At 40.7% G+C, this 22,412-nt stretch overlaps 1 protein-coding gene across 1 annotated transcript in view; it reads left to right on the top strand.

The window, feature by feature from the left end:
• Positions 1–22,412, top strand: part of HECW1 (HECT, C2 and WW domain containing E3 ubiquitin protein ligase 1) — a 409,193-nt gene that overhangs the window by 290,767 nt on the left and 96,014 nt on the right. Inside the window, exons 11-15 of the mRNA XM_047850881.1 lie at positions 6,142–6,284; positions 8,240–8,340; positions 9,876–11,213; positions 16,291–16,392; positions 20,925–21,075. Coding sequence (XP_047706837.1) covers positions 6,142–6,284; positions 8,240–8,340; positions 9,876–11,213; positions 16,291–16,392; positions 20,925–21,075 — 1,835 coding nt within the window. The remainder of the gene's footprint in view (positions 1–6,141; positions 6,285–8,239; positions 8,341–9,875; positions 11,214–16,290; positions 16,393–20,924; positions 21,076–22,412) is intronic.

Genomic DNA, 22,412 nt, shown 5'->3' with positions numbered 1-22,412 from the left:
GTTCTTCAGGGTCTTCACATAAAGGCCAGGTCAGAAGAAGCAGCCAGGCTAAACAGCCCATCCACACTGTCAGTGCAGAACCCAACGTGGGGCTCAAACTCATGAACCATGAGGTCATGAACTGAGCCGAAACCAAGAGTTGGATACTTAACCGACTGAGGCACCCAGGCACCCCTGCTCACTGGTTCTTAAAAGAACCTCACATAGCTGGGGGTTTACATGGACTCCAATAACCATGGCATAGAAGTAAAGGCCTAGTGGGGAGAGCTTGATGCCTGGGTGGAGGGATGGATATATGGAGAGGCTGAGAAGGAAGTCCCTATGGAGGGAGGAGAGAACACAGTCATTGCCCCCAAATTTCAGAGTGAGTTTTGCTAAGCTGACTTCAGTGTCCTGTGCAGGCTGCTATAATCAGAAATACTCATTTTAATAAAGGTGATTACATTTTCCATCATGAAAATAACACATGCTCATTATACAAGATGTGGAAAATAAAGAGGGGGAAACAATCCTTCTTGGTAAGACAATTGCTATTAAAATTGATTGATTGTAATTCTTTCCAGTTTTTTTATTCATATAATTCATATTCTTGTGATCATGAATTAAATGTTTCCTGCTCTTATCACTTATAATTGTAAAACAAGCATTTTCTATCTTTCATTTAACATGTTATAATATTGTTATAAATTACTGTACGTTAGAAAATTATAAACTATTCTATCATATGCATTTACTACAATGTACCTAACCTATTGTTGAGCATTTAGGTAAGGATATTTATTACCGTACACTTTAGAATGGAGTTACTGGATCAAAGATACAGAAGTTTTGAGGACCTGAGACAGTTAGGGGGGCTGGATTCTTGCTTAGATAGGCCTTTTTAAAGGAGTGCCTATTCCTAGATTGATCCTCAAGCTTAGCCTGTCCATAAATGCTGTTCTGTTAGTATCAGGAATGATTGGTTCTTAGGAATTGTATAGAAGTGAACTAAACTAATGTATAATGGAAATTAGAAGCACAGCATGGAGGTATGGAAGTCATTAGTGCTGTTTGCCAAATAATTCTCCACCTCCAGATACACTATAGGATTGTCTCCTGCTGAGACATGAGTCTAGTCCTGATGAGGAGTGGGGTTTGCAAGAGAATGCTTATTTGCTGGAGGAAGACACTCCAGAGTTCTCTTTTCTCCAGTGTGGCTGGCAACTTTTGAGGGGATGTCTGCTCCATCACCCTGGCTTCTTGAATAACTAATGAGCAGAGGCCTCTGCCAGCCCTCAGTGGCAGAGTAAGCTAGGAACAAAACTTTACCATCAAAAGTCACTGAAACTCGGAATTTGGTTGTTAATGCAGCACACTATAACCCATCATCACCGTACAAAGGATATTTTAACATTAGCACGCTTAACATATTTAATCTCTGTAATTAGAAATCAACTAAAGTTAAAAGATTCCTATTAGAAATGAATCACAATAAAAAGAAATAATTATATATTTCAGCTGTTACACAGCCCTTGCTTAAGAGTACTGTGATGTTCAGTATCATTAATACTCTCTTCCCCAGATAGTCTGAGCTGGGCAATGCCAACATGTACCTCCCTCTCCTTTCCTACACTTTATTTTTATTTTTATGTTTTTACTTATCAAGTTTTATTTTAATTCCAGTGTGATTAATATACCATATTATATTAGTTTCCAGTGTACAAGATAGTGATTCAACAATTCCATAGATCACCCTGTGCTCATCAGGACAAGTGCACTCCTTATCTCCATCACCTATTTCACCCATCCCCCCACCCACCTCCCTTCTGGTAACCATCAGTTTGTTCTCTACAGTGCAGAGTCTGTTTCATGGTTTGTCTCTCTCTTTCTCTCTCTTTTTTCCCCTTTGCTCATTTGTTTTGTTTCTTAAATGCCACATATGAGTGAAATCACATGGTATTTGTCTTTCTAGGACTTACTTCATGTAACATTACTTTCTCTAGCTCCATCCACATTGTTGTAAATGGCAAGGATTTCATTCATTTTTATGGCTGAATAATATCCCATTATTCCATGAATGAATATATATATATATATACATATATATATATATATATATATATATATGCCACATCTTCTTTATCCATTCATCTAGCAATGGACACATGGACTGCTTCCATAATTTGGCTATTGTAAATGATGAAGCAATAAACATAGGGGTCATATATCCTTTTGAATTAGTTTTTTTTTTTAATTTGTTGGGTAAATACATGGTAGTGCCATTACTGGATTGTAGGGAAGTTCTATTTTTAATTTTTTGAGGAACATCCATGCTGTTTTCTACAGTGGCTTCACCAGTTTGCATTCCCACCAGTAGTATACAAGGGTTCCTTTTTCTCCAAATCCTCATCAACATTTGTTGTTTCTTGTGTTGTTAATTTTAGAAATTCTGATAGGTGTGAGGTGATATCTCATTAAGTTTTGATTTGCATTTCCCTGATGATGAGTAGTGTTGAGCATCTTTTCATGTGTCTGGATGTCTTCTTTGGAGAAATGCCTGCTCATATTTTCTGCCCATTTTTAAACTGGATAATTTGTTTTTGGGGTGTTGAATTTTAAAAGTTCTTTATGTATTTTGGATACTAACCCTTTATCGGATATGTCATTGGCAAATATCTTCTTCCATTCCATAGGCTGCCTTTTAGTTTTATTGACTATTTCCTTTACTGTACAGCAGCTTTTTATTTTGATGTAGTCTCAATAGTTTATTTTGCTTTTATTTCCCTTGCCTCAGGAGATACATCTAGAAAAATTTTGCTATACCTGATGTCAGAGAAATTACTGCCTACACTCTATTCTAGGATTTTTGTGGTTTTAGTTCTCACATTTAGGTCTTTTATCCATTTGTGAATTTATTTTTGTGTATGGTGTAAGAAAATGGTCCAGTTTGATTCTTTTGCATGTTTCTGTCCAGTTTTCACAATATCATTTGTTGAAGAGACTATCTTTTTCCCATCGCATATTCTTTCCTCCTTTGTCAAGATTAATTGACCATATAATTGTGGGTTTATTTCTGGGTTTTCTATTCTGCTCCATTGATCTATATGTCTATTTTTGTGCCAGTACCATGTTGTTTTGATTATTAAAGCTTTGTAGTATGACATGAAGTCTGGAAGTGGTTTTTCTCCAGTTTTGCTTTCCTAAGATTGCTTTCACTATTCAAGGTCTTTTGTGATTCAATACAAATTTTAGGATTGTTTGTTCCAGTTCTGTGAAAAATGCTAGTATTTTGATAGGCATTGCATTAACTCTGTAGCTTGCTTTGGGTAATAGAGACATTTTAACAATATTTGCTCTTCTAACCCATGAGCATGGAATGTCTTTCCATTTCTTTGTGCCTTCTTCAATTTCTTTCATCAGTGTTTTACAGTTTTTAGACTTTCACCTCTTTGGCTAAGTCTTTTCCTAGGTATTTTATTATTTTTGTTATAATTGTAAATGGGATTGTTTTCTTAACTTCTCTTTCTACTGCTTCATTATTAGTGTATAGAGATGTAACAGATTTATGTACATTGATTTTATATCCTGTGACTTTACTGAATTCATTTATCAGTTCTAGCAGTGTTTTGGTGGAATCTTTCGGTTTTTCTATATAGAATGCCATGTCATCTGGAGATAGTGAAAATTTTACCTCTTCCTTACCAACATGGATGCCTTTTATTTCTTTTTGTTGTGTGATTGCTGTGGCTAGAACTGACAGTACTATGTTAAATAATGGTGGTAAGAGTAGACATCCTTGTCTTGATCCTGACCTTAGGGGAAAAGCTGTCAGTTGTTCTCCACTGAGTATGATGTTCACTGTGGGTTTTCATATAAAGCCTTTATTACGTTGAGGTATGTTCCCTGTAAACCTACTCTGTTGAGGGCTTGTATCATGAATGGATGTACTTTGTCAAATGTTTTTTCTGCATCTATTGAAATGATCATATGGTTTTTTTATCCTTTCTTTTATTGATGTGAAGTATCATGCTGATTGCTTTGTGAATATTGAACCACCTTTGCATCCCAGGAATAAATCCCACTTGATTGTCCTGAATGATTTTTTTAATGTATTGTGGAATTCAGTTTGCTAGTATATTCTTGAGGATTTTTGCTCTATGTTCATCAGGAATATTGGCCTGTACTTCTGTTTATTTGTTATATCTTTATCTGGTTTTGGTATTAGGGTAATGCTGACCTCATAGAATAAATTTGGAAGTTTTCCTTCCTCTTCTATTTTTTAGAATAGTTTGAGAATAATTGATATCAACTCTTCTTTAAATGTTTGATAGAATTTCCTTATGAAGCCATCTGGTCCTGGACTTTTCTTTGTCGGGAGTTTTTGATTAGTGATTCAATTTCCTTGAATTGGTCTGTTTAAATTTTCTGTTTCTTCCTGCTCCAGTTTTGGTAGGTTATATGTTTCTAAGAATTTATCCATTTCTTCTAGGTTGTCCAATTTGTTGGCATAAAATTTTCATAATATTCTCTTATAATTGTTTATATGATGTTAGGTGTTATTTCTCCTCTCTCATTTGTGATTTTGTTTATTTGAGTTCTCTCTGTCTCTATCTCTCTGTCTCTGTCTCTGTCTCTCTCTCTCTCTCTTTCTCTCTCTCTCATGAGTTTAGCTAGAGGTTTATCAATTTTATTGGTTTTTTTCCAAAAACACAACTCCTGGTTTCATTGGTCTGTTCTATTGGGTTTTGTTTTTTTTTTTTTTAGTATCTATATCATTTCTTTCTGCTCTAGTCTTTATTGTTTCCTTCCTTCTGCTGGGTTTGGGTTTTGTTTGTTCTTCTTTTTCTGGCTCCTTTAGGTATAAGGTTAGGTTGTTTATTCTTTTTCTATACTCTCATTGCTGGCCATGCCAACTCCTGATAGTCACAATCTTCTTTAATTGTTGTTGCCTTTATTTTAAAGTCATAAGGCATGCTACTTTAAAAATGAACAATTTAGAATCAAATGAAAAAGGTCTGCTTTCTGTCCTCCCTACTAGCCTACCTCCTTGGGTTGAGTTTGGAGTAAACCCACCCAGGCATTTTCTTTGCAGTTCCAAGTACAAATGAAATCCCACTCTTCATATTCTTTTTTTTTTTTTTAATTTTTTTCAACATTTATTTATTTTTGGGACAGAGAGAGACAGAGCATGAACGGGGGAAGGGCAGAGAGAGAGGGAGACACAGAATCGGAAACAGGCTCCAGGCTCCGAGCCATCAGCCCAGAGCCCGACGCGGGGCTCGAACTCACGGACCGCAAGATCGTGACCTGGCCGAAGTCGGACGCTTAACCGACTGCGCCACCCAGGCGCCCCATCTTCATATTCTTAACATCTTGCTTTTTTACTTTGTTTTTCAATTATCTATTCATGTTGGTGCATATTTACATGTTTCTTTTAAATGAGAGCAGAGTTGTCAATTTCAAAGATTTAGTATCCTTAATTTAACTGGTTTCCTGTTGATAGACGTTTTTGGCCTTTCCAGTCTTTTGCTACTATTAATGCTCCAGTGAACATCCTTATAAAATGTATAATTTGCACACTTGTGCAAATTAATTCAGGGGGAAAATTCCAGAATTAGAATTCTGAGTTGCAGGGAATTTGCAGCTTAAACGTCAATAAATATTGTCGATTCCCGTCCCAAAGGTTGAATCAATTGAATGGGATTGTACATCAATACAGTGTGAGAGTTCTCTTTCCACTCTCAAGAATGCAAGGTACTATCAAATATTTTAAATCTCTGCCATTATAATCGTTAAAAAAGGATATTGTGTTACGGTTTAAAGTGCATTTCCTTAATAATAGGTGAGTTTGTGCTTGTTCTTTCTTTAAATATGTTAATACCTTTAGTATAGTGAGGGTTAAGTGGACTCTTTCTCCTTAAGGTGAGTTGTTTTTATTATTTGAATCTCAGAGAATAGCCTTATTTTTAAGCATTGAAGAAGTACCTCAATATTACTGTTATTCATTTACTGAATAAATAGGGCTCACAGCATTTCTAAGACCTTGATATATATATTGCCACTGGGATGTTTTATAATGACTTCATCCAAAGCAGATGGGCTGGGAATTGGCCAGCCCTTGCACCCCTCAGTTAATTGATGTGACATATAATTTCATTGCAGCAATTCAGCTTTGTGTCCTTGCCCACTGATGTACTGGAAATTGAGGTGAAAGACAAGTTTGCTAAGAGCCGCCCCATCATCAAGCGCTTCTTGGGAAAGCTGTCGATGCCCGTTCAAAGACTCCTGGAGAGACACGCCATAGGGTAAACCTGTGACTGAGACCTCACTATCACTAAGGCTTCAGTGAGCAGACAAAGGGAGGCCTGCAAGCTGCAATAATATAGCCTCATGGTGGTATTGAATCTCTTTGGCTTCTCCCATTAATTCTGTTGCTTGAGCCACAACATTCAATTAAACAAACCCTTACCTTTCCCCTTTTCTGTACCACTGGTTACTTACACAAGAGAGCAGAAAATCCTAAGACAATATTGAAAGAAGCCCTTAATGAAGCATTTTTCTAGACAGGTAGAAATTAAAAATTTGTTTTACCATGAAGAATATTATTTCTGCTTGTGGGATTTAATCATTTGAGATGTTTGTATTACAAGATCAAATGCTAGGTTACTAGAATAGAGAGACTTAGAAAATGCTAGATAGTATGTATGAAATTTTAAAAGCATGAATTGTCATGGGCAACTGCAATTATGTTACTCGCAGAATTCAGTTGTATAAAAGAATGTTTCTGTATCTTTTACATTCATCTCCACTCATGATTCTCATTAAAGTGAACTCTTACCAGGTAAAATATTTATATATAATGTGTGTTTCCTTAGTTAACAGCTACTCTATTTGAAAACACTGGGTATGGCTCTCTGGCCATAAATGTATGCTATGCTATACAATGTAATCCTTAGAAGGATATCAAAGGAATGAGGAGAATTTACAGAATTTCCAAGTGTCTTCAATTAAAGCTTTTTGGATTTTCAGGACTTTGGAATCACTAATGATTATCATGGAGACACTTAATTAGAACCACGTGTACAGCTGTATGCATATAGACATGCTACAACCATGTGTCAAACACAGGGTTTGCACTTTCCATTTATGGAAATCCTCACAGGATTAAACAAGCAAACAAATGTACATAAAGAATGCAAAGCAGTCCCTGGTACATAGAGACTAAACTGCTCTAAACTGTTCTTTTTTTTTTTAAATAGAATATTACATGATTTTTAAAATAAAGGCAACTCAGAAGGCTCCCTCAATTCCTTTGCCTGTAACACCCCAGCCCTTCAATGGCTCTCTGCTTGCCCTGAAGTCCTATAAACAGACCAGGGTGGAGTTTCAAGGTCTATATATGGGGCCGCGATGTTGGTGTAGTTGGACACCAGCCTACAAGTCTTGCTTCGGTCCATCCTGCAGCAGGCCACCTTCTGAAGCACTCCACAGCTCCTCACATGGAGGAGGTTACTCCAGTAACCGTGATGGCATATTTTGTTAGACATTACATATATGTACTGCAAGATATGTATCTGTTGCTGGCGATGTCCATTATTAACGGCATATTTGGGAAATGTCAGCCTGCACAGGAAAAGTAGGCAAAGATACCCATCTTTTTTGTTGTTATTGTTATCTTTTGGGGGGCTTCTTTTGGCTTAGAACACAGGTTGGCAGGTAACTTTCTGTTAAGGGCCAGGTAGTAAATATTTTAGGTTTTGTAGACTATATAGTCTCTGACTACTCAACTCTGCCATTGTAGCATGAAAGCAGCCCCAGATGATAAGTAAACTAATAAGCATAGCTGCATTCCAAAAAAGCTTTTATTTGGGGAACTAAAATTGGAATTTCATACAATTTTCATGTGTCACAATATATTATTCTTCTTTTGATTTTTTTCCCAACCATTTTAAAATGTAAAAAACTCATGGCTTTATAAAAATAGGTGGTGGGCCAAATTTGGCCCCTGGGCTGTAGTTTGCTGACTTCTGCTTTACAATATCCGAGAGGGATTTCCTTGAAGTTTTACATTGTTGTTGAGCAGATGTAATTTCCCATCTTTACCTTAAGACCATTTCCTATGTACCTGAGTGGATCATCACCTCCTATTAGCAGGGCCTCCCTGGGCTTGCCTACTTCATCCACTGGCATAGAAACCATGCTGTAGAATCTTTAAGGAGAGATATTGACCAGATCTGTAATGGTGCTTATTTCCTTCTAGGGATAGGGTGGTCAGCTATACACTTGGCCGCAGGCTTCCAACAGATCATGTGAGTGGACAGCTGCAGTTCCGATTTGAGATCACTTCTTCCATCCACCCAGGTATTTTGGGCATGAATTCATGTCTTGTCCTAGCAGAGGGTCAGTGTGTTCCTTTCTCTAAAATACAATAACCGTGGTTCTCTCCAGACATGTCCTAGGTTTTGTGGTTCTCTCTCTTCTCCATTTGAGGCCCAGAAGCCAGTGATCTGTTCTGGAAACCAGATTGCTGTCCCCTTGATTGAGAGGCTCCTCTTCATTCTGGTGACCCAAAGGTAGAGGGTTAGACAGTGGAGTGGGAATTGACAATGAGGCCAACGTGGGTATGGAGCCATGTCTGGTTTATCATTTTACTTCCAGCACCCACATAGGAGGTGCTCAATAGATACTTAATCATTACATACATGAATGAATGAATGGATGAGAAAATGAATGAATGTGATACATGTCATATTATTGAAAAACTATTATTATCCAATGGATTTATCACAATGAAAAACATAAGTTGGACAGAAAATTTAAGAATCATCCAGTGTCCAGTTTTTCAAGCCAAAACACATTTCCAAATAAGAATGATGAGATGCCTCCTAATTCCACTTTAGCTCTTCTCCTGAACTCCCATACTAAGTGTAGATCATGCTGAGAATTAGCCAGTCCTTCTGGGCCACATTTACGAGTTGCTGTTAAAGCTAATGAGGCTTTGAAAACTCAGGGTCTGGAGTTTATCACTGCCCGCTCATTAAAGTCCTGTTGTACTTGTCTATGCCCAATATATAATGCAGATTGGAAGAAAACATGCTGACTGTTTGGTCCTTTCACTCAGCCTTTTCTTCATCCTGAGAATAAAATTGACTCTTCCCTTACTGTAGCAAAAAAGAGGGCCTATGGCTCACCAAGATAGATCATTCCTCTTGAATGAGTCAATTGCACTAGTGCTTTTGAAATGGGAAGTTCACACTGGGCTGGGGATCCAATAGATAAAGCACCTGGGAGGAAGGAGAACTAAACAGTGATTGCTGCTCCTTAAACGGTTGCTTGATGTGGAGACTTGTTTATTTTCCATTGCAATAACCTGCAAATATTGGAGCCTCCGGGTCTGAGCTACCGAAGGACTGTGGTTGCTCCCATCAACTAGCCATTTTCTTCTCTGTAGTTGCTAAAAACCCAGGTTTCCCATTCTGCCACCTGGTGGACGCAGCCAGAGGAAACACTCTGAGCAAGTATTAACCTTACTGCCATGCGCATGACCCTATAACTCCCCACGGCTTCTCCGCAGTCTTCCGCCAAGCCAACATTGTTGAGCACCCGCTATGTGCCGGGAACTGGGTAGTTCTAGGCTTTGGATATTTTAACCAAAACTATGAATTCCCTGGAAACAGAATTCTGAAACATATCATGACAGCAAATTGTCATTAACAGAAGTCCTTACAGATTTTTTTAGCAGAGCTTTGACCTATGAGAAACCTTCATCCACCCTACATCCAATATCCTCACGCAGAAATCCCTTAGGATGGCTTACATGGCCGGCAGAGTACACTAATACACTAACCCCACAATACGCTCTTCTGGAAGAAATGACATTTTCTTCTCGCCCGCAGATGATGAGGAGATGTCCCTCAGCGCCGAGCCCGAGTCCGCGGACATTCAGGACAGCCCCATGAACAGCCTGTTGGCCAGCAGCCGTGGGGAGCCTCCCGGCGAGGCACCGGAGCTCCCCAGGGGCTCCAAGCCCGAGCCGCCGAGCCAGGGCAGCGCCGGGGACGCTGCCGGGAACGGGAGCCTGGAGCTGGCCGAGCCGGTTGAGGAAGCGGCAGGTACCAACGAGGCAGGAGACGACGGCGCGGGCTCTGTGGGACCTGACGGGGCTGGGGAGCTTCTGGGCCCGGGGCGTGAGGACTCCGAGCCCGCCCTGAGTGCGGAAGAACTGGCGGAGCGGCTGGAGCTGGGTGGGGAGGTGCCCCTACCGGGGCTGCTGGAGGACAGCGAAGGCCCGGGCGGCACCGGGGAGCCCGAGGCAGAGGAAGAGGCCACAGAGAGCCGGGCGGGGGGAGAGGAGGAGAAGGAGCAGGCGGAGGAGGAGGAGGGCGACGTGTCCGCCCTGGGGCAGGGGGAGGACAGGCTGCAGCTGCGGGCCTCGGTGAAGAGGAAAAGCAGGCCGTGCTCCTTGCCGGTGTCCGAGCTGGAGACGGTGATCGCGTCCGCCTGCGGAGACCCCGAGACCCCGCGGACACACTACATCCGCATCCACACCCTGCTGCACAGCATGCCCTCCGCCCAGGGCGGCGGCGCCGCGAGCGACGACGGCGCCGAGGAGGAGGCCACCCTCCAGGACGCCTCGGAGAAGGACGGGCTCAGCGAGGTGGACACGCTAGCTGCCGCGCCGCCTCCCCTCGAAGAGGATGGGGAGGAACTCGAGGGGGCTACTCCAGGCACGGCGACCCCCGGCCACTCCGGCCTGACCAACGGCCTGGGCCCGGACGGCGACACGCTCCCCAGCACAGGGAGTGAGAGCGACTCGAGTCCCCGGCAGGGTGGGGACCACAGCTGCGAGGGCTGTGACACGTCCTGCTGCAGCCCCTCCTGCTACAGCTCCTCGTGCTACAGCACGTCCTGCTACAGCAGCTCCTGCTACAGCGCCTCCTGCTATAGCCCCTCCTGTTACAACGGCAGCAGGTTCGCCAGCCACACCCGCTTCTCCTCCGTGGACAGCGCCAAGATCTCTGAGAGCACCGTCTTCTCATCGCAAGACGATGAGGAGGAAGAGAACAGTGCGTTCGAATCTGTGCCCGACTCGGTACAGAGCCCGGAGCTGGACCCGGAGTCGGCAAATGGCGCCGGGCCGTGGCACGACGAGCTGGCCGCCCCCGCCGCCAGCGTGGCAAGAACCGTGGAAGGTCTGGAATCCCCCGTGGCAGGGCCAAGCAATCGGAGAGAAGGTTAGACCTCAAACCTGATCAGAGTGAGAATAGGACCAGCAGGGGGACACAGGTCTCACCAACATGGTTTAAAAACAAGTGAGAGGATCAGTCTCCAGTGGGGTTGCTGGGGCAATGTACGCCTGTCCTGTACATGTATGTGTGCATGCGTATATGTGTATGTAAGTATTCGTGACTGTGAAGAGCAGACATCCACCACCTCTCAGGTAGACACCAAGAATCACAACTAGCACACTCATGTGAGTGTGCACTTGTATGTGTGCATCTCTGTTTTAACTAATCGTTAGAACTGGTTAGTGTACATGTTACCTTTCTAGTTTTGACAGTGACCAGAGCACCAACAGGAGTATCTCATGATATAAGCAGAAAATATTCATCAACATTCAGTGGATAATGTATAAATACCTGCTCACTTCCCAAAACATACTGAAGATTAGCAATAAATGTTAATATAAATTGAAAGAACATTGATTTTACCTCTGCTTTAGAATTTAACTTAGCCTGTGTGCATATGGATATGTATAGCTTACATATATTTGTCATTATTTCTGTCTGCTCAGTTCTCGTTATTGTTGGTTTTGGGTTTTTGTTTTGTTTTGTTTTTGTTTTGTTTTTTTGCTATTATTCAATCCAAAAACAAAAACAGTTCACCCATTTCTCTCACCCCCACTCCCCCCGGCAACCATCAATCTGTTCCCTGTTCTCTTGAAAAACTACAAGACAGTAATGAAAGAAATTGATGAAGACACAAATAAATGGAAAGGTATTCCATACTGATGGGTTGGATGAATCGATATTGTTAAAATGTCCATGCTACCCAAAGCAGTATTATTGCAAGATTTCAAGTTTCCATGCAATCCCTATCAAAATTCTGATGGCATTTTTCACGAAAATAGAACAAACAACCCTATAATTTATATGGAACCATGAAAGACCCCAAATAGCCAAAGCAATCTTGAGAAAGAAGAACAAAGCTGGAGGCATCATGTTCTCTGATTTCAAACTACATTACAAAGCTATTGTAATTAATTACGGTTTTGTTTTTTGTTGTTTTTTGTTAGTTTTGTTTTGTTTTGGCTATTTTGGCTAATGGAAGGAAAAATAACAGGAATTCGTAAATTGCTTTGTTTCGAGTGGGATTCTAACCTAAAAGCTACCACCTTCAGGTTTAAAATGTATTCAGTATTTTAACTCAAGATGTTTCTTTTTAGTCATGCCTGTGGAATCGTATGTAAAATTAACTCACATTTCTTTATCCAGAATTGGGAACCATTTTCCAGTCAAGTGACAGTGACATGGGGGAAATAATTCAAAGGGCACAAAATAATATGAAATAATTCAGTTGTTTTAAGAGCAAAAAATATAGATTCTGCTATTTTTCTGTTCTACTGCTTATATTAGCTTCCAAACAAAGGTGGTGGTATTGTCTCTAGATTGTAAGCTCATCAAGGGCCAGAACTGTATTTTCTTTATGTTTCATTCTTAGCACCTACACAAATTCCTGACACCTATAAATTTTTATAGGAACCAAAGTGAGCACAAAAATTCATCCTGAGTATTTAGCAATGCCCAATTCTACATTTCAGAAAGTGGTACGTGGGCTAAGGAGAAGTGCGAGGAGACTGGAAAAGAAAGAGAAACACAGAGAGGAAACCATAGTGGCATAGAATAGGAAAAGGCACAATTGAAAACGGGACAGACAATTCCTTTCTTTAATGTGGATGTTTTGAGTCCCTTTGTTCTGGGCCAGATGCTATGTGCTGAGCACAGGGAGATGGATCAGTGTCAGAACGTGTGAAAGGTGCTCAGTAATTATTAACAATTAAAAATAAGTATAGTATAAGGAGATTTGGGGATACACACATAAAGGGGGCAACTAGGAGCTGGCAGGGATATTTTAGTCCAGAGGTCGGCAAACTTTTTTTTATAAAGGGCCAGACAATAAATATTTCAGGCTTTGTAGATCAAGAGATAAAATTAAGCAACTCTTCTCACCAAAGGCTACTCTTTTTTTTTTTTTTTTTTAACAGTTTTACCTAGCTCAGAGCCATATAAAAACAAGGCCAGATTCGTAGTTTGTCAAACCTGCTGCAGCCTATGGTATATATTTTGACTGCTGCGTTGGGAGACAACCCACATATGATTAGTTGAAAATTGGCTCAGTAAACAATTGCCTTCATATATAAAGGCATTATGAAAACAAAAACAAAACAAAACAAAACGCTGCCCATGCCTTTGAGGGACTAACAGCCCAATGGGGGAAAACTCCTCTTTAACAGAAAGGACAGGAAAGCATTTCAGAGACCTAGTGGAAGTCTTTGCAGGGAAGTTTTCTAAAGACATTTCTGAATTCCTGAATTCTGCAGACTATAAACTCAGAAGAGGTTAAGAAGCACCTACAGGCTTCACTCAGGTGGTTGCAAGGGGCAATCCGAAGATTCCTGAGACTGTCAATCTCACGAAGGCTGGGCATATGTTGGCGCGTGACTTCTTCACAGCCCATCTTCTCCCCTGTCAGCAGTGAGCCCCTGAGCTACCTGTGTCAGTGATGTGGCTCTGTCCCTCACTGGCACATGCTCTGAGAAAGCAGGGCTTCACCACAACCCACCCGATATTTGCACAAGAATCTTCTTCCACAAGAATCACTGGTGCCCCCTTACTGTGACTTCTAAGATTGCAAATTCTTTCAGTTAACTTAGCAAAGGTAGACTTACCATACCCATGCCCACAAAACTGCATCTGCAGCAATTTTGGGAAGATGTGTTCTGTATCTATTTTTTGCTTTTTTTCCCCCCTCTGTGAAAACCTCCTTTTTAACCTCAACATAAAATACTTTTTTAAAAAGCTGTCCGCAGATCGAATGAAAAGAGCAATATAAAGTTGTGATTTGAGCTCGGGCCCTGGAGTCAGGCCTCCTGGGTTTAATTCAGCTCCGCCACTTTCTGGCTGTGATACCCAAGCCGAGTTACCTGAGTGCTCTATGCCCTTGTCTGAAATGGGTGCAGAGGTAGAATCTATTTCAAAAGGTTGTGGGAAGGATTAAATGAGATAATACATATGAAGCGCTTGACTCTCGTTGAGTGAGGGTTCTTCCAAGCAGATAAGCAGTGAGGCTAACTTTTTAAGTGGAGTATGTTTCCTTCTCAGGGATTCTAGCAGCTCTGAACACTTGCTTTGTGTTTGAGGCAAGGGTGAGTGTGTGGAGCCGTGGCCTCTGCAGAACAGAATCGCTTGCTTCTTTCGTGCGCTCCATCCATTCAGTAGGCTGAGCTGCGCCCGTCACATCATTGCATTTGCTTGGGTTTCACGAGCAGGCGGGGTCAGCTCCATTAACCCCAGCGAGCGGCAATATTATGTTTCCACTAGCTTGGAGGAGTAATTAACCTGATTGGTGAATTAATTACAAGAGGTAAGTTTGTTGTTCTTTTTAAGAAACCAAATTGAAAATGCAGCAGCTGGTGACATAACAACTGTGCCATTGCTTTTTAGTTTCTGACACGAAACACCTACAACGACAAACATGAGTGTGAGATCCACTAAAAACAGAACCCCTATCTGAAGCAGGAGTCAGTTCATAGGAGCTGTGCACTGAGACTCCACCCCAGGATTTGAGTCACATACCAAAGTTTGCACAAGAAACCATGCTATATACTTAACATTTAAAAGGATCTGTTGTTCCTGAATACATCTCTGTTTTTGCTTTACAGTTAGCTCTAGGAATCAAACTGCTAAATTCAACCTGCCTAACTTCCTTCCTAATTAATTTCATCAGTTTTATGGATCCAGAATGAGAAGAAATTACCGTCCTTTCCATGTATGGACATTCTAGGAAGTTTTTGAAATGTGAGATCCCATAAAGATCTTAACCACCGGTTTTCAGTTTCTACCCTTTTTGACTCAAGGGATAATGGAACACGTGATATTTCCATCAGCCATGGAGGGCAGAGGAAGGAGAAGGCCTGATCTTTGTCCTCTGGCTAATAGGGGCTATTTTGAGAGAGCCATGAGCGTGTGAGCTGGAGGGATACCAGTCTGAATGGGGGCTGTCTCGTGACCCTTCTAGCTCTCCAAAGGTCAAGAGCAATTGCCTCTGATAATATGCCCCAAACAGCTGGTGATTTGGCCTGCCTTCCACATAGCCACTCTCATGCAGTATTACCAGGACCTGAGGACGTCATGAGATAGGAACATCATTTTAGGACATTGTTCAGTCTATTACAAGTGTGAATGACAATAATATCAGCTATGTCTATAATAATCGAGGCATGCATTCTGTGGATATGTCTACTTCTAAAATCTCTCCATGTCCGTCTTTCTTCCTTCTATCCCACTTCTGTGTTTCAAGTTTTCCTGTCTCAGTCTTCCTGCCTCTTATCTACTTCCTTCGTCTCTTGTCCTTTTCTCTTTCCAGAGCACCCTGACTTGTCTGGTTTTTCCTCAAGATAATCTGGAACAATCACAAGATTCCATACCTGCTTGACTCCTCACCCCAGCCCCTACGCTCCCACACTACAGGAATATGCCTTCTTGGCCCACCAGTTTCTCAGCCCCATCTTGGAAAGGCACCATCTAAGAATCTCATTCCAAAAACAAAACCTGAAAAACAGCATCTTAGCAGCCCTGTGATGAAACCGATCCAGATAAGGACCTATGGTTTTACACTGGCTCACCGAGTTTTATGGGACCTTAGAAATGCCACACTTCCCTCAGACAGGCCTGTTTCTTTAGCTGGGCTAGAGTCAGGCTCTGCTCATTTTCTTTTGTGTCCCTGTCTGATGCCACCTTCCCATCAAAGAAAAGTCAGGTGGTTATAGAATCAGACCCTGATCCCTACATATTGGTCTGTGTGGTACAGATCATAGTCATGAAGTGTTTATTTTCTTTGGGGTTTGAAACAAAAAAGTGCCCTCTACTCCCTCTCTCATGAATGACTGTAAATGTAGCAAACTGACATAAAAAACAGATTGCCCATCCTGGGATTTTTTTTCTTGTACTAGTTTGTTTTACGGTCATGCGTTTTTGATGGCGTTGCTGCAGCAATGAGTGAATCTGAATGTCTTGACTATCTTGTCCGTAGGTGAATGTCCTATACTCCATAATTCCCAGCCAGTAAGCCAGCTTCCTTCCTTGAGGCCTGAACATCATCACTACCCAACAATCGATGAGCCTCTTCCACCAAGTAAGCTTTAGTTTTTAAAATCTATGTCTTAATTCTTCCTATCAAGTCTAAACAGGTCAGTATGAACTTGTATGTACACATCCAAACTCTTCCCCAACTCCATACTTCACACTGTGATCAAAAATCAATATGGCACCTACTACTATAAAAATGGGGCATTTTTGACTAATGATTTCAGTATGTGGTCTTGAAGAGATAACCCAGTATTTTCAGTGCCCCCTCACCTTCTGAAACAGAGTATTTCTTTACAAGACTTGACTAGTCCTTGCAAACTGTACCTGACCTTTAAGTCCTAAATTCTACTATTTCATATTTAAAAGTTCACAGGTCAAAATAGAATAATTCTGTTGTTCTCCATTGGACCTATTATGCCACAGGCACCTCCACATAATAAAACATTCCACCCAGCAGAATGAAAGAACTTGCGTTTTCCCTACTATTAACTTCCATCAATAGGAGACAGTCTCAAATTTCTTCTGTAGTTCTTAGGGGTTTCCAGAAAAAAATATATGCGTATTATCTTTAGGGATGGTATTCCACATCATTTTCTGGTAACTGCAAAACTGCAAAACTAAGAAAAAATGCCTATTCCCTGATGCATCGATTCTTGATAATGTGATATATTTTGCATTTGCACCATTCTTGTCCTATTCAGTTGTAATTTATCACTGACAAAGCAATAAATACCTTGAATATGTAAACATTTAAAAGAACACTGTATTTGTTTTGGGGGGGGGTCAAGGCAAACATTATGTTCTTTAACTTTTGATAACTGATTTCTTTATTTATACATTGATTTATGGATAGTCCACAAAAGACTAGTAAAATTTCAGTGTCTATACTTTCTACTTAGCACTTATGTAAAAATATCTATAACATGTTCTCTCCAGTGAAGGAACACTTTCCCCACAATAAATAACCTATCAATGCATGTATGCATGAATTGACTTCCAGTCCATGCAAGAGTAATAACTAGTTATGTACACAAACCTTGTAAATAATTGAATGTAAGTATATTTCAGAGAATTGCTTTATACAAGCTGCTTTCAATAATGAAAACAAGTTCACAGATTTCAATTCTCTGTTCATGCAACCCTGAAAAATATTACAGAAGCTGATAGTGAAGCCTTACAACAGAATTTTCTAGGTAATCTCATATGGTACATGGATGACTTCATTACTGATATTCATTCAACAAATATTCATTAAATGCTCACTCTGTGTGAAGCACTATCTTAGGCAAACAAAACAGACCAAAGATCCCTGCCCTCATGGAGCTGATAGTCTAGCCTGACAGAGACCTATGAGTAATAAGAAGAGTGAATGAGGCAATAGTATAACATGTTAGATGGTAATAAGTGCTATGGCAGAGCATAAGCAGAGCATGCTAAGGGGAATTTGGAGTATATGGTGGTGGCTGGTTTGCCATTTTAAATAGGGTGGTCAGGTAGGCTTCATTGAGAGGCAACATTTGAAGCTAGCCTTAGAGGAGGTAAGAGGGTTATCCTTGGGGAGGAAGAGCTTTCTGAGAAAAGAGAACTGCCTGCCTGGTAGGTTTGAGGAACAGCATGGAGACAGTGTGTCTGAAATGGATTTAGGAAGGAAGAAAGCAGTGGCTGATAAGGTCAGGGAGATATCAGGGACCGGATCACAGAGGGCCTTGTAGATCACTTAAAAGCTTCGGCTTTTACTCTGAATAAAAGGGGAACATTGTAGATGTAGAGAAAAGGAATGACATTCTCTGACTTAGGTTTCTATGGTTGCTCTGTTGGCGTTAAATTTGGAAGAGGAAGGACAGACGCATGAGACCCAACATAAGGTTATCACTGTGGCCCAGGTGAGAGGCAGTGGTGGCTTAAGCCCAGGTGGGAGCAGTGGAGATGGTGAGGACTGGTCAAGTTCTAGACATATGTTTTGTAGGTATATTTGTTGACAGATGTGATGTGATCTGTGAGACAAAAATAGGAATCAAGAATGACCTCAAAAATTTTAACCTAGAAGGATGGAGTTGCCCTCAACTGACATGGGAAGGGAAGGCTGATGATAGAGCATGTTTGGGTGGGAACGATCTGAAGTGTGGTTTTGATCAAGTTATACTGGAGATGTTATCCAGGTAGTGATGTCAAGAAGGCAATTGGATATGTGGCTGAAGTTCATGGGAAAGGTCTAGACTACAAACATGGTATTGCATTTGTTAAAGTAAAAAGAAAAAAAAGGTGGGGAGGAACAGTTTCACAGTCTTTTGTTAGTATAATAACTAAAAACGATACATTATTAGGCTCTACATTGTTCCTAGACTTCTTGGAAAAGATATACTTCTGTATCTTATAGGTCTTTCAGTCACAAATGAATGACCCTAACTTGCCCCACCATCATTAAGGTAATCACTGGCAGAAATCTATTTACACAACACAGTCCTAAATGCATCAGGACATGCTGAGGCCTGAAATTCTTTCTTTACACAATATGTGAAAGTAAATTCTTTACAGAGCAATCCAGAAAATACACTTATAATCTATAAGTGCGCTTAGCTATTGCTTTCTGAATATTTGTAAGAACTTAGCACTATGCATTTACAATTAGCACTATTTGTTGTTTAATATATTGACAGGATGGCCTGTCCACCTGGCTTGCCATCCTTTTCCATGAGAGATTTGGAAATATGGAAACTTGTACAGTGAAATTGTTATTACCACTGCACTATTCTCTAATGTTTTCCCTAGCAAATTTCTGAGACTTGAGCCATGTCTTTGAAGGAATCCTTCCTTTACTATAGGAACCTGGAGGGCAGAGGCATTAGTTTCTCAGCAGTGTGTCCAGGGGACCTGGCATGGTGTCACTCCTAGAGAGTGTTGGGAGGAGTGTGTTTAATTGAACTAGAGACCACAATACTCTTCAAAGATTAATGTTCATTCTTTGTTGGAAGACAGTCATGTTGAATTCAAGAAAAAAAGTGTCCAATTGCTACTAATTTGGGAATCACTGAAATTCCAACATTACCTAGTAGTTACACATATGCACAATTTCATCAGTGAGCTAATTAACATTTACAACTAACAGTTGAGCTGGATTATATAGTAAGCAATTTCAATCAACACCTCCTAGAATATAGTTATACAATCTGACTGCATTTTCCTTCAGTTTGTCTTAGATAAGGTAAATTTGGTGTTTTCTGGTATTTTGGTTTTCATTGGGCATTATTTGACAATTCCTCAGGTAAATGTCAGAAATAAGCCACAATCTTCACAAACAGATGTACCATGCACATGTAATACCAAAATTAAACCAAATACATTGATTTTTTTTCCTTAAGAAAATTGAGAGTTGCTATGTCATTACCTGAATAATCATTTTTCAATAGAATTGTTAATATCTGACCTACTCCCAAAAGCTATTGCTTTTTTCACTCAAAAAGCTGAATAGTTTCCCTCCATTTGCAGCCATTTTTGCTTTTTCTTCTTTAATCAAATGCATTTTTCAGCATAACTTTATCATGAAGCGGTTATTTCCAGCACGTTTTCACATGTGGACTCCAAAAGCTTTGCCCATTGCTGTACAGCAGACATTGCTCTTGTGTGTGAAGCTCAGATATGTATGTATTATTTCCAGCTCTCCCAGTTTCAAGGACTTTTCCACCCACCCACACACACCCCCATATGTATTATGTAGTGTATCATCCATGCTTCTACCTTTTAGTCTGTTGGTTTTGAAATCTGAGAAGTAAAGGAATTTATCTTAGTCTTGGGCTCCCTCTGCTGTTTGCCATGGTTATTTATCAACAAAGAGGTATTTAAGCGCTTGATGTGTGTTAATAGTCATTATTGGTTTTGTTTTGTTTTGTTTTGTTTTGTTTTGTCAAGAGATATTTGGCAGCCACAGGTGGGTTGAATATACACTGTGAACCTACAACTTGTCAAAAGGATGGTTTGAAGGGATCAAATCCGTCCATTCTTCCTCTCAAGAGGAATGGCAATCAATCAAGGTTGCTAAGTATTGAATAGAGGTCCTCTGAAGTTTCAGGTACAGTATCTTAGAACTGTAGTTAAAGGTGGTTTGAACGTGAGGGCCATCATTCCCTCACCCACTAGTTGCTGTCCCTCAGATTTAGCAAAAAAAGAATTCTCCAGCATCAGACTGTGCACTCTCAGTGCAGGATGCTTCCAGTCTTCCAGCTGTAAGTTGAGTAGCCAACAAGATTGACATGATGGAAATTGTTAAAGGAAGAAATAAAGTAAATATCAGCCTTTCTCTTTAGAAAATGTTAGACTTTTTAACACAGGTCATATTTGAGGAGACAGTTACTGTTTAAAATGGCCCAGCAGAGAGGCTGAGTCCAGTAGGCTCTCTTTTGGAATGCCAATTCAGTACCAGTACCTCAGAAGTCAGGGCAGGTTCTGTGAGCAGTGTCTGGCCTTCAGCCAGTAGTAACCAATAGGGAGTTCTACCCACAGAAGACCCGGAAGTGGTATCTGTTTCACATGAATCAATAGTTTGTCCTTGATTTTTATTTTTGCCTTTTTATTACACACTAGACTGGGAAGCTCGCATTGACAGCCACGGGCGGGTCTTTTATGTGGACCACGTGAACCGCACGACCACCTGGCAGCGGCCGACAGCAGCAGCCACCCCCGACGGGATGCGGAGATCGGGGTCCATCCAGCAGATGGAGCAACTCAACAGGCGGTTGGTGATCAGCATGCAGTGAGCCCCTGTGAAGCACTGGGAAAGGAGAGTGGCAGCCAGAGAAGCCCCCTCTTACACTTTTCTGCTCAGATTGTATGAGGAGACTGGGAAGTAATTATGTATCTTAAGAAAACCATTTACAGTAGGTACTTGGGAAGCTAGACTCAGAATTTGGTGGCAGGAGCCAAGCTAAAGTCTGAATGTCATTTAAGCATAGACAATCCTCTGAACTTCTTGATGGCACATGCTTGAAACGAGGTGTTCTTAAACCAACAGCCCCCAGAATGCCCGCCCCCTGCCCCCTTTCTGAGAGTGCCCCTATTCCATGAACCCTCCAGAAATTGTATGCAACATTATATATGGATGCACGTTTTTCTGTCCGACTGGTCCATATGAGACTCTCAAAAGGGTCCAGAACTCAAACAGCTGAAAACATGCCAAGGATGGCTCCATAGAATATTAAAAGCTGCCTGGAGACAAAAAAAAACCCTGTTATAAATCACTGTATTCATGTTTGCCCTGGTCTCCTAATTGCTATATACTCAGAAATAGTAATTCCTAAAAAGCTTTCATCTTAGAAAAAGAAATATTTAAAAACAGTTTTTGAGAATTGTTTTGTCTAAAAGCTATACCCTTACTTAACTTGTAAAGATGCCATTTTGTTTTTAACCTGTAAATGAGACCCAACATAACATTTCTCTCATGCTGTAAGCTAGCATGAGCATCGTATGACCTCTTGCTTCAGGCCAAGACTGCAGCTTTGGGATACTTTTAGTAGCCAGGAATGCAGACTTCACCTGTCTCTACATGCCATCTCATTAGTACGAAATAAAGGAATGGTTGGGAGGAATTATAAAGAATAAGGAACCCCATGGGCTTGAGGGACACATCTCTTGATAGCAGATTTCCTTTGGAAATTAACTGTATCAGCCAGAAAAATAAAGTGGACAATTTAGTCCTATGAAAAAATACACAGAGACAAAAAATTTGAACTTCTAGTTACTGTTGTACACAGAGCTGCATGATTTGGTAAAAATCATCAGGATTCTTTAATTGCTTGAGCATTGGGAAGACATTCACTTTCCACTTTTTCTCCATCAGTAGCCGAGCGTTTAAAGTCAAAATGAGAATCAGGAAGAATTTTAATTGGCAGTGTATTTCTCTACAGTCATTCCCACAGAAAGAAAACACATTACAAGAGGAACTTGTGATAACCCAGTTTTACTAGATATGAATGCACCAAAACTCCATGGGAGAGTCCTTTCATGATGATTGCAACCAAACTCCTGTAAATAAAAATGTAGAGGACACAGCAAGCTCATTTTACGTAGAGCCCG

Source organism: Prionailurus viverrinus, chromosome A2, assembly GCF_022837055.1.
Source record: "Prionailurus viverrinus isolate Anna chromosome A2, UM_Priviv_1.0, whole genome shotgun sequence".
Classification (NCBI taxonomy): Eukaryota; Metazoa; Chordata; class Mammalia; order Carnivora; family Felidae; genus Prionailurus; species Prionailurus viverrinus.
Note: the sequence above shows the minus strand (reverse complement) of the source record. Positions and strands in the feature narration are given on the sequence as shown.